The sequence below is a fragment of the Corvus kubaryi genome, unplaced genomic scaffold (genome assembly GCF_017639235.1).
Source record: "Corvus kubaryi isolate FWS band 111438036 unplaced genomic scaffold, C.kubaryi_AGA036_p1.0 37357, whole genome shotgun sequence".
NCBI lineage: Eukaryota > Metazoa > Chordata > Aves > Passeriformes > Corvidae > Corvus > Corvus kubaryi.
In genome coordinates, this window is record NW_024581117.1 from 10,480,623 (window position 1) to 10,492,334 (window position 11,712).

Here is an 11,712-nt window from a genome sequence, read left to right on the forward strand (position 1 = left end):
CTGCCGTGTCACACCCATACACTGCTCCTCTCTCTGCCGTGTCACACCCATACACTGCTCCACTGCTCCTCTCTCACTGCCGTGTCACACCCATACACTGCTCCACTGCTCCTCTCACTGCCGTGTCACACCCATACACTGCTCCTCTCTCACTCTCTCACACCCGTACACTGCTCCACTGCTCCTCTCTCACTCTCCCACACCCGTACACTGCTCCACTGCTCCTCTCTCACTCTCTCACACCCGTACACTGCTCCTCTCTCACTCTCCCACACCCCTACACTGCTCCACTGCTCCTCTCCCACTGAGCCCCCGTCCATCCCCGTACCCCCGGCCCCGCGCGCGCGCCCCCTGCCGGCCCAGCCAACCGCGGCCTTCCAGAACCTTCGCTGCCCTGGCCAAAGATGGCCGCCGCGCGCCGCGTCACCGCCCCCGCCGGCCAATGGCGCCCGCGGGCCCCGGGGTCACGTGGCGGGAGCGAGCCAGTCGCGGGGGCGCGCGGGGCGGCCTGGCGTCACTTCCGCTGCCGGGGGCCGGGCGCAGCGGGGCCGAGCGCGCAGGAGGCTGCGGGGACTGCGCGGGGCCGGCCCGGGCCAGGTGCGGGGCTGGGGTGGGGCTGGAGCCGCTGGCCGGGCGTGGGCTGAAAATGGGAGCGGGCCTGGTCCGGGCTGAGGTGGTCACCGACCGTCGCCGCCGCCCTGCCGGGGCTGGGAGGGGTTTCCGCGTGCTGTGGTGCGGCAGTGACTCTGCAGCGCTACGTTACGCATTTGCTAGTTAATATGTGGGAGTGTTGTTCTGGTTTTAGCTCTCGGGTCTCTGCCCTCCTTGCTCTTGACGAAGCGCTTGAAGTTACCTTGCTCTAAGTACTAGTTTCTAGACAGAAAAGTTACAATCACTGAGTTGGCCCTGTCAGTTCCTGCAGGCCGTGTCATCCCAGTGGAAGAGCTGCGTTTAGTGGCACAATCAGAATGTACCTCCTAAACTACTTTCAGTTACAAAAGCAGCATTTCGTAACTGCGCCGCAGAGCAAAGTGACTTCTTAGCAGCCGGATTATGTTCTCTGTCGCTCTTCTGTGATTAATGCGAGCTGAGCAGCGCTGTGCGTGCTTGTTTCTCACCCGTGCTTGAATTTGCTTTTCTTTAGAATACTCTTAGGTTCTATTGGACACTGCACACGTAAGGAATGAGCGGTCGTTTGAAAAAAGGCACTGGTAGTTGGGGTGTTCTGTGAGATGAGGGGTTGTGTGTAATTGTAGTTAAAGTACACGTGCCTCCAAGGCCTTGGGGTTTTTCGTATTACGTGCACCATTTGTGGCAGTGAGCTGGCAGTTTTCGTGCTCCCAGTGGAACACGCAGGCTGGTTCTGCTGGTGCTGCCCATTTACCCTTGAGTGATGTCACTGTTCTCTTTGCTCAGGACGACCTGAGCTTGTGTTCTGGGCTGTGACCCTGACTGAATGCTGTGCCCATAAAGCTAACCGATTCTTTAAAGCATGGCTTACAATCTCTCTCCAAGTGTTTTCCCACCACGTATATTGTGCTGTTTGCTCATTTGGGTTTAGGCTTAGATAGAGTTTAAGTAAGTTTGGAGAGCAGAGTAGTCATGCAGTGTTGTGTCTCAAAAAGAAGGTTAGTTGCTAAAGTAACTCAAATGTAAGTATGTAAAGGGTGTTGATTTAATTCATATGTATGAAAAGTGGCATGTTCTCCTCTTTTTGAGTAAATTGTGAGAGAGGAGTCTCTGATGAAACTGGGAGACACACAGGTAAAGCAAGGTTAAATAGTGTATTTAAGAAGGTTCTGCCTTCTATTATAGTACTTTAGCGATAAAACTGATTTTACTACAAGTTTTTGTTTGTTTGGGATTTTTTAGTACTTTTATTGTAGTTGAGAATGAGTAGTAAGTGTACCTTGTCTGAAAACCCTGTAACAAAACAGTAAACCACATTTTCTTGTGCATTTGCAGGAACACAGTGTGTTAAGTTATCTCAGCAACCATGCTGGCTGCCAGGCTGGTGTGCCTGAGGGCACTGCCATGCCAGACTATCCGCCCCACCATTACTCAGGCTCCCCCAGCCTTGAGGAGCTCCACTATAAAAGCATACAGGCTGTGGCAGCCTAGCCAGGTAAGGTAATTCTCTTTCTGATGGCCCTGACTGCACGTATTTTAAAGGGTTGAGTGTATTGCCAAAAGAATCACTTTGTGTGGAGTACCTGCTGTAAATGAGCATGAGCCTTCTGCTTGTTTGAGGTACCTGCTCTAATTTACTGAAGGAAGAATGTTGCTCAGGGGTTTTAGAGCAATTGAAGTGAAATCTTCTGTTCCAATGACTGACCTGTGTCTTGGAAATTAATGGGCAAAAGAGCTTAAAAGAGGTAGTTAGGGATGGACAGGCCTTACTAAGTAAGGTGGGAGGAACAGAAATTCTTGTCCTGTCTCCCTCTTCCCAAATTAGAGTCTTAACTATAACATTAAGATAAACACTTTTCAATTGTTTTAGTCCCAGTGTGTGTTTAGAGCTGTAACCTAGGTTAGAGCAATTTCTGAGCTATGGCAGGACAATCACAGGTCTAACCAACTTTTTTAAAAACCAGACTGTCGTTATCCTGAGACACTGTTTATTCTTCATTGAGAGAGGAAGTCACAGACCTGCAACTTACAACTGTTAGGGGCTGTTGTTGCTCTTCTGTCTCTGTGATGGAAGTGCTAGTGGCAATTCTTCACCTCCTTTGTGTTTTCCTCTTAAGCATTTTAAGCTCGTAGGTGCATTGAGGGTTTTTTGTGTAAGTTTTCTAGCATTGGGCTGGATTTCATTAGTTGCTAAACACAACCAAACTGAAGGGCTCTGGTAAACCTCCTGAACTGTAGTGCTCTAATGGCTGATGAGAGTAATGCTTGTAGGTTTTGTGTTTTAGTGTTGAAACAAACTCACAGCTTGATGTGAGTCCTTGGCTGCTCAGATGCAATTTTAGTTTAAAAAATCCTGTAAAAAATTGTCAGAAGACTTCAAAAGTTGTTCTTGGAGTTAAATATGAGTGTATTCTGTGTTGCTCTTACAACTCACTAAGACTTTGAGTAGAATACTATAATTACTTGGAGCTTGTCAGCCTTAAAAACCTTGAGTTTCTAGGCCTTTATTCAAGGTTTGTTCTATAAATCCATCTTAGACTTGAAAGCAAAAAAAATTGTGCTGCTTTTCCAGCTGTAGTGTCTGTAGAGCATAAGTATTGTGCAAGAATATTTTTTTACATTAAAGTGTTTGCATGAAGAGTGTTTTAACATAGGAAACAAAATCCTTTATTACAAACTAAAAAAGTAAAGGTTATGTTTTCATATTTAACAAAAAGGCTTGTGGCAGTGTTTAGTATGGTGGGACTAGAGTAGAAGAAATGCAGGCTGAAAATTCCAGCTCCTGGAATTCACTACACTGGTTCTGTACTTCTAGAATATGTGGATGTTTTTCACTAAGATTCCTAAACTTGGATGTTCACTTGTTTTCCTTGAGCACAGTTGCTTCGTGTATATGAAAGTAAGCACAGATTAATAAAAGATTAATTAACAATTTTAAGTGTAGCAAGTAAGTTGATAAGAATATCTTCTATTTTATTTCATTATATGTTTCTTAAGTTATTTCTGAATTTAACAGAGTTATGCCACCAGAGTAAGAACGGGTGCAAGGCGTGGAAAACTCGGCCAGGAAGTGAAAGAAGCAGCATTTGAGCCATCTGCAGAAACTGCACTTAAAGGTTGAGTAGCTCTGCTTTAAATATTGAGAATCTTTGAAACTTAACTTAAAACTTCCTCGAAGGCATGTTTCCTTCATACCGTTGAAACTGACTTGAAATTAAAGTGGAACTTTAAGAAAAAGACTAACATGGATCAGCTCTTGCAGATAGATCAAAATTCACATGAGGATGTTGTTAACTATCCAAGGAGGAGCCTAAATGAGAGTGTTTTTTATTTCTTTATACAGCTGATCGCCTGGGGAAATTCATTGTTGCTGGAGGGGCTGCTGTTGGCCTGGGAGCCCTCTGCTACTATGGGATGGGCATGTCCAGTGAGATTGGAGCTATCGAAAGAGCTGCGTAAGTAAGATGGCTTACTTCTCTAATGAAGCAAATCTCCTCCTCTTTATCTGTCTCTTCTTTAGCTGCTATCACCCAGTGTACACTCAGCTTATGCTTTTCTAAGCTGTGAAGAGAAGACCCCCCCACCTATGTTTCTGCAGGTTTTTAAAGCAAAATTAGAATTATTCGGCCTTAAATGGATAGTAACCTGAGTGAGTTTGTTTTGCTAAATCTTACACAAAGAGTATATGAATCTGTCTTACGAGGTGTGCTCTAGATAACTTAGGAAGTGTGGTCTTCTGAAAAGCATTGCTGAGACCAGTTTCCCCAGTGTTCCTGTAAGACTGCTCATTAAACTTTAATACAGCTGTTGGAAAAAGTTTTCATTAAACACAGTATCTTGGCTTAAGCTTTGACAAACATGTTCTTCTTAAAATTTTGGTGAATTGCTTTTTGGTCAAAAAAAACCTGGCTGATGGCAAAACTATACTTAGACTTAAAAGATGGGTAGTAATAAGCATGGGCTTGGGAGAAATGTGTGTTGGAGACATTTTACTTTATTTTGCATTTGTATTTGGAAGTGGCTGTCTGCATTTCTACTGTGTGTGCTATTTGTGTCTATGAGAAGCTTGTCATAGAGCTGTGTCTAATTTTTTTTCTCCACGAGGTTTGAATAACAGGTCAAAAGAGTGAAATGGGAAAAAATGTGTGGACTATGTTTAAATCTAGCATTAACAGAGAAGTTTTTTGTCTGTAGTGTGAGCAAATGATACTGCAGAGACTCACTTATGTCCAGGTCTGTTGCTATTGTTAGAGCTCTCAAAATGACATTTGTGTCCTGTGGTGTCAGATAATCATGTGCACTGTGACTCAGCAATTTGTGAGCTGCTCAGCAGGCTGCCCGTACATATTCTGTAGACCTTTTTCCTGAAACCAGTTTGTTCTATTTAAACACCAGTCTCTTCTGGTGAGAAGAGATTTTTTCTGTAGTTAAAAGCATTCATTATTCTGTTTTCAATGCGTGCTTCTTCCTTCAAATTGAATTATAGTTAGCATTATTTATCATTTTTAGTGTTTCTACTGAGTTAACATTAGACTAAACCAGCAAGATTGACAAGTTCAGTCCCCATTTTAAACTCGTGGCAGAAGTTGCTAGACACACTATTATGAAATCTCCCTTATATCCATAGCTACAAATGCATTTAACAGCTTGACTGTGTTTTTAGCTGCTCTCCATCCTGAACCTGGTAACTGCACAGCTCTGTATGACTGCTTATTTTTCAGTATTTGGCCACAGTATGTGAAGGACAGAATTCAGTCTACGTACATGTACTTTGCGGGCAGCATTGGCATGACAGCTCTGTCTGCTGCAGCAGTGAGCAGATCTCCTGCACTCATGAACCTCATGACAAAGGGCTCCTGGCTGGTAAGCTTTGTTATAAAAACAAAAGTATTTATTGAGAAATGCCCCCTAATGTAATGGTTGGTATAAAAAAAATGCAAAATGTAAACTACTTGGTGGAAAGTAAGGCAAACTTTACCCTACATTAGCATCCTTATCCATAAAGACTATTCAGGTATCCTAATGATACTTTGTGATGTAAGAGTTGGATTCTAGTCACATTCTAACATCCTTTTTCTATACTACTTTGATGGTTTGTCAAAGACAAACTACATGACAAAAAAACCGCTGTGCTATCCTTAACAGCTGTATATATGGAAGTAAGAACCTCTTAGAAATAGCTACCTAAAGCTAATGGCACAGTTTCTGTTGCTGTCTGTAAGTAGAAACGGAGGTCCCTGTGCATTCTTACTCCTCCCTGTGCTCTCCTATATAGCTCTTTGAAAGCTGTCTACTGTTTGCCAGGGATGAAACAACATTGGTGGGTTTAGTACATATTCAGTGTGTTAAGTGGAGTGAAACAGTAACAGTTAAATGCCAACACCTACATAACTTAGGGAGATTTATAAAGCATCATTGGTGATAAAAGTTGTACAATTCTGACCAGTTTGGTAGATGCTGGATGATTCTGCTTGAAATCATCAGTAAGAAGAGGCAGTGAGGTTAAAAAAATCATTGGTAGCAAAAGCCTGTAAACTAGGTGTTGGCCTTGGGTGGAGAAACATACAAGAAAAGAAGGAAGGCTAACACATTTTAGGTGCCTTCATGAGAGTGAGGGGCAGAACTATGGGTTTTCCTTCTCTTACTTTACACAGCCAAGAGATTGTTGCCAACTTAACCATTAAATTTGGATTTCTAGAAAACTGGGTAAAAATAAAATGAAAATTACTGCAAGCTAAGATCTGCAAAGATTTGACTGTAACCTTACAGGAGTAAAATCAGTGAATACTCCCAACTGTGATTAGGTTGCTGTTTTCAGAATTCCAGTGTTGACTTTTACACTAGGAGATTAGAATGGAGGCCATATGTCCATATGCCAACTTGAGCTCTGTAATGCTGTTTCTTCAGGCAATTGGTGCAACCTTTGCAGCTATGATTGGTGCTGGAATGTTGGTCAGGTCCATATCCTATGAAGATAATCCAGTAGCTAAACATGCAGCGTGGATGATGCATTCAGGTATGTGGCTTTAGTGTTTGTTGTAGAGTTGTCTGTGCTTCAGTGTGACCAGATGCTTGCTTTAACAAAACTTTGGCTTTAAAGTAAATTTTTATGTATTGCTATAGGAGAGTTGAGATTTTTCAGAGATCAACGAGAACTCCTGAATGTCAGGGAAAGATGTCTTAAGTGTCCTTAACAGAACTCTAATGTTTTTCATAATCTAAAAGTCATGCTCAAGTTAAATTTGAGGTATGTATACTCCACATTGGGTAGAACTAGATGTTTTCATAACTGCTTTGGTTTTGTGACTGCCTGCTAATACTACAGCTTCTGCAAGCACTCTTGCCTACAGTAACCATTCTTCAGCTGTGCAGGATAGGAAGTATTTGAAAACCTGACTAGAAAAAAAGATTTTAGTATCAGTTTACTTCTGATGTCTGTCCCTCAGGTATTTAAACTGTGAGCACAGATAAATTTCTCACTAACAATAGCTAATTCAGGTAACAGTGGCTCTCATTTTTCAAAACTTTTTTGCCAGAAATATTTTGTAGTTCAGAAAAGACACGTGGATGTTGGGCACTGGAATCATATTTGCCTCTCCAGAGCTAACATGTCTGGCAAGAAGAAGTTATGTTTATTGTAGTGATTGTTATTAAGTGAAACAACCTAATGTGATATTAATGGCTAGATAGACATTTCCTACGAGACTCTAGCAAAAAACTACTTACTTGCCTAAGCAATTGTTGAATCAGAAATCTGTCCTGCTTTTCAGTGTTGCATGCTCCTAATGCCATTTTGTAGTTGATTAGTCTGTGCTAAGTATCTCTTCTTACCAGCTCTGTTTTGAAACAATCAGTACATTGACTTTTGTTAGTCATTTTTTCCCAAGATGAGCTCCCTGAAGTATTCCAGTGCTAAATAAAAGTACATAGTGGAATTTAAGGTTGCTTATTTATTGTGCTCCCTTCTAGATAAGAGCACAATCAAGTGCATTGGTGTTTTGTCGTGCGTGGATCAGTTTGAGCCATGCCATCTGATTGGAGATGAAATAATCAAGTGGGTTTGGCATGTGGTGTTCCGAGTCTTATATGTGTTCTGTTTTCCTTTGCCTAGGTGTCCTGGGTGCAGTGGTGGCTCCTCTGGCCTTCCTTGGGGGTCCTCTGCTGATCAGAGCTGCCTGGTACACTGCTGGAATCGTCGGGGGGCTCTCAACTGTGGCCATGTGTGCTCCAAGTGAAAAATTCCTGAACATGGGAGGACCACTTGGCATAGGCTTAGGCTTTGTTATTGCCTCTTCAATCGGTAAGATACTGTTTCAGTACTGTCATACAAAGTAGTTTTTACAGTTAAGCTACTAAGGTGCAATTCACAGTTAGTTGCAGGCTGGTCTGTATAGTTAAGATTTGCCTTAAATATAGTCCTTGCTACTCCAGCACAGCAGAAAATACTGTCATATTTGTTCTTGAAAACAAATGTGAAGTTACGGTTCTTGCAGATGTTAATCTGACAAACGGCCGATAGCGGTGCCTTGTATTTTAGTTACTGCCAGTCAGTATGGAAGGCAGTAAATGTGATCTTGGTTCTTGATCCACTTGTTTTTCTTCATGTGTTTTGAGACATTGGTGTAGTCACAGGTTCTTTCACCTGAAGAAAAATACACAGTTCCCCTAGGGTGTTCAAAATTACTGGATCACGTTGTGTATGTGATATCTTCAGTGTGCATGCTAAAACTCTTGGTATCAAAAACATACCACAAAGTGAGAATGGATTGCTTACTGAAAAATGTGTGCTCCAGTGACTGAAGTTTGACCTGACTCAGAGTAGCAGATACACACAGTTACCTTTAACACTACTGTGCATTCCTCTCCAGGATCCATGTTCTTGCCTCCCACCTCTGCTTTTGGCGCTGGCTTGTATTCGGTAGCAGTCTATGGTGGCCTGGTGCTCTTCAGCATGTTCCTGCTCTATGATACACAGCTGGTGGTCAAACGGGCAGAAACTCTGCCCTTTTACGGAGTGACTAAATACGACCCCATCAATGCGTAAGTGTTCTGTTAGCACAGCTGAGCTCAGTGTCTGGGTAAGAATTTCCCTCAAGTTAGATTGAAGTATGCTTTAAAAATAGCCTTTTGTTTATTGTTCAAAAGTGTATTGCTGTTAAATGTGAAAAATCACAGGGTTTGAAAACAACAATTAGAAAATAGCTACTGAAGTTAAAACTGAAATTGTTGTGAGAAACAGAATTGAGTGTGTGGTGTCACATGCCTCCAGCAGTACATTCTAAAAAGTATTTTTGTTTTCTAAAGCACTGCTGGCAGAATTTATAGCTGCTTTCTGAAAATAACTGTCAGCATCAGTTGAGACAAAAAAAAGTTAACCTTTCCATAGTCATTTAATATTTATTAGTCTTTGGCACTAAATAAAAAAGCTGCAATGGTGTGATAGATAGGGATGGAAGGATTGACTCTCAGTAAAGACCAAGTCTAATAAGTAACTTTTTTATACATGTCTGTCTGATTCTAGGTGAATTCTTACCTCCTTGGTTCTGTTTTAGTCTAATTAATTTAGAATAATACCCACCTTCTTCAAAATTCTTGGAGATAAACAGATCAAAGTTCATTATAAGAGCAGAGGCTCCTGTATGAGATCAGTATACTGTCTGTTAGGATTTCTGTAAATAGCTGTTGCTGGCAGAGGTGGTAGAAAAAAGTACAGGTGTTCTTTGACATACAAAGCACTGAGGACAGTCATAGCTGGTTTTTGTTACAGATGGTTCATGCAGGCTCTTAAAATGAAGTATAATGGTGTGAAACACCAAATAATTCTGTCTGTTGAACAGTACTAACTGTGATTTCTTGTTTCCTAGATGCATGGGTATCTACACCGATACACTGAACATCTTCATTCGTGTGGCCACCATGCTTGCAGGTGGTGGAGGTGGCAGGAAAAAGTAAACAGAGACTCACCTTTGCAACTGATTGACAACCTACCTAGTGCACATATTAAATAAACATTCATGGTTAAAGCAGTAATGCTCCAAGTGAGAATTTTAAAGCATTTCAGCATATTGGTTCAGTGCAATGTGATTCAGTCTTTAGTTTTTCTTCAAACACTTTCCAGCTCTGTGTTTAAAATAGTCTGAATTGCTTCTAATTGTTACATTATTTTGGGAAAGTAAATTATTTTTAATATATGAATAAAATAGTCCTATTTGCTTTTTAATGGGTTTGATGGCAGTTCAACTCTTACTTTTTTTTTTTTTTTTTTTTACTGTTGTTGCATAGTAAAGGAAGTCATTTTTGAGCTGGTATCCCATTGGCAGATAGGGGCACAAGCTACTTCATGGGATGTTGCTTAGATGCATCAATTTTCAGTTAAGTTTCATGAATTTTATTTCAGTGACATCTTCAGAAGAACTGAGTAAATTGCATATGGCACTAAATGCAATCATGACTTTGGCCTGGGCAGAAATTTCAGAAAGGTTTAAGTAGTTGTCAGAAATGCATTGGATTTGACAGGTTAGCTGACCAAAAAGTCTAAAGGAGACAAGATGTGGGAACTATGCAGCATTTGTCCCATATGAACTTCAGTCTCTTTCTGGAGAAAGACATGAGAATTCCTTGCTTTAATGTTGACTGGCTATAATAGCTAGCTTATTTTGATACTAGATGTATAAAACTGTTGAGTGGCAATATAGCTGTGTCTTTATTCTGGTGGCTTAATTTCTGTATTGTGGATGAAGGTCTCTCCTTCAAGAGAGCTCCTAATGGTCGTCTCTTGGAAGCTTGTACAATTGGCACAGAAACTGGGAACTGAGGATGGCATGCTGTAAACCCCAGGATCATAAATTTGCCATATTGTTGTGTGCTTTAGTCTGTTTAACTCTTCTCCAAATTTATATGTTAAACTTGGTCTAAAAGATATGTTCCCTATCAGTGAAATTGGTTTAACAGTAAGAAATTTATACTTTACAAATTCTATTGCTATATGTTGGAATAAAAGGTGAGTTCTTGGGCCAAGAAGATTTTGACCTAATGTCAACAGCTCAGATTTTCAGTTTCTGGTAAATATGCTATGTTTATGTATTGACCTATGAACAATAAAATTCTAGCCTCATAAGCTGACTACTTTGACTTTCCCTGTGTTAACAGAAATATTTTTTTCTGCAACTAAAAACTTGGTGAAGAGTAGTACAAATATTTTCTTGGTTATGGTTACAATTTCCTTTGTAAGAGCGTATATATTCTTCTGTGAAAAAATCTGCAAAGATGATGCTCAGTTTCACTGGCTAGCACCTTTTTGGGGGCATTTCCCAGTTGGAGGATAGTGAGTATACTTGGAATTGTTCTGTTGGTGTAACCTGTTGGCCACTGTTGCAGCCAATGCTGCTTTTATGTCTGTCACACACTGTAGTACTTTTTGACTCTTGAAACAGAGGGAAGAAAGAGTGGATTGTGAAGAACCTTGTTGCAGCTCCTTTGTGCCCAAAGATTATAAACACAGTCTAGTTCCTGGCACTATTACAGCTGGAGGGACATCTTTAGTCCTTAGAAGGAAGAAATCTCTGGTGGATCATGTCAGTTGTAAGTAGCCTGTTCAGAGAGTTTTATCTTTTTAAGCAATTTGATACCCGTAATTTCTAAATACTGTTACTGTAGCTGAACACAGCAGTGTGCTTGTCCTCAAATTCTGAAATCTACAGGGAGCTGTCTGAAAATTTGAACATTTGTGCTTGTTACTAAAGACCTTTTGTCTACATTCTGAGGCTGAAGTTTTAGAGGTTGACTATGAACCAAGGGAGGGATTGTGGACTGTTTGGAATAGTGAGGTGTAGAAATCAACACACTGCTTACAGGAGGTGTTTGCATGGAAAGTGACCTGACCAACAGGAAATGTAATAACCTTTTGAGAAATAGTGCCTGAAGAAACATGAGCATCACTTGTGCTCAATCTTGTGGAAATGTGTGATTTGGCTTCTGTGGATGAGATGACAGCACTAGCAGTATTTTCCTAGTGTTGGTCTCCAAAAAAGGAAAAAAAGTGGTGTTCTTTTACGTTTGAAGTCTTAAGTCAAAAGTTAAGAT

At 41.1% G+C, this 11,712-nt stretch overlaps 1 protein-coding gene across 4 annotated transcripts in view; it reads left to right on the forward strand.

Moving 5' to 3' along the window:
* GHITM (growth hormone inducible transmembrane protein) overlaps nt 1-10,752 on the forward strand; it is a 47,068-nt gene extending 36,316 nt beyond the window's left edge. The window contains exons 1-9 of one of the 4 annotated variants that reach the window (XM_042033223.1): nt 499-597; nt 1,966-2,125; nt 3,647-3,746; nt 3,974-4,085; nt 5,352-5,493; nt 6,538-6,646; nt 7,742-7,930; nt 8,499-8,670; nt 9,495-10,752. In XM_042033223.1, the coding sequence (XP_041889157.1) occupies nt 1,997-2,125; nt 3,647-3,746; nt 3,974-4,085; nt 5,352-5,493; nt 6,538-6,646; nt 7,742-7,930; nt 8,499-8,670; nt 9,495-9,582 (1,041 nt within the window). In that variant the 5' untranslated portion in view covers nt 499-597; nt 1,966-1,996 and the 3' untranslated portion in view covers nt 9,583-10,752. Of the gene's footprint in view, nt 1-498; nt 599-1,157; nt 1,177-1,961; nt 2,126-3,646; nt 3,747-3,973; nt 4,086-5,351; nt 5,494-6,537; nt 6,647-7,741; nt 7,931-8,498; nt 8,671-9,494 lie in introns of those variants that run through there. The other 3 variants (XM_042033224.1, XM_042033226.1, XM_042033225.1) reach the window with 3 other exon arrangements.
* Nucleotides 10,753-11,712: the final 960 nt, after the last annotated feature.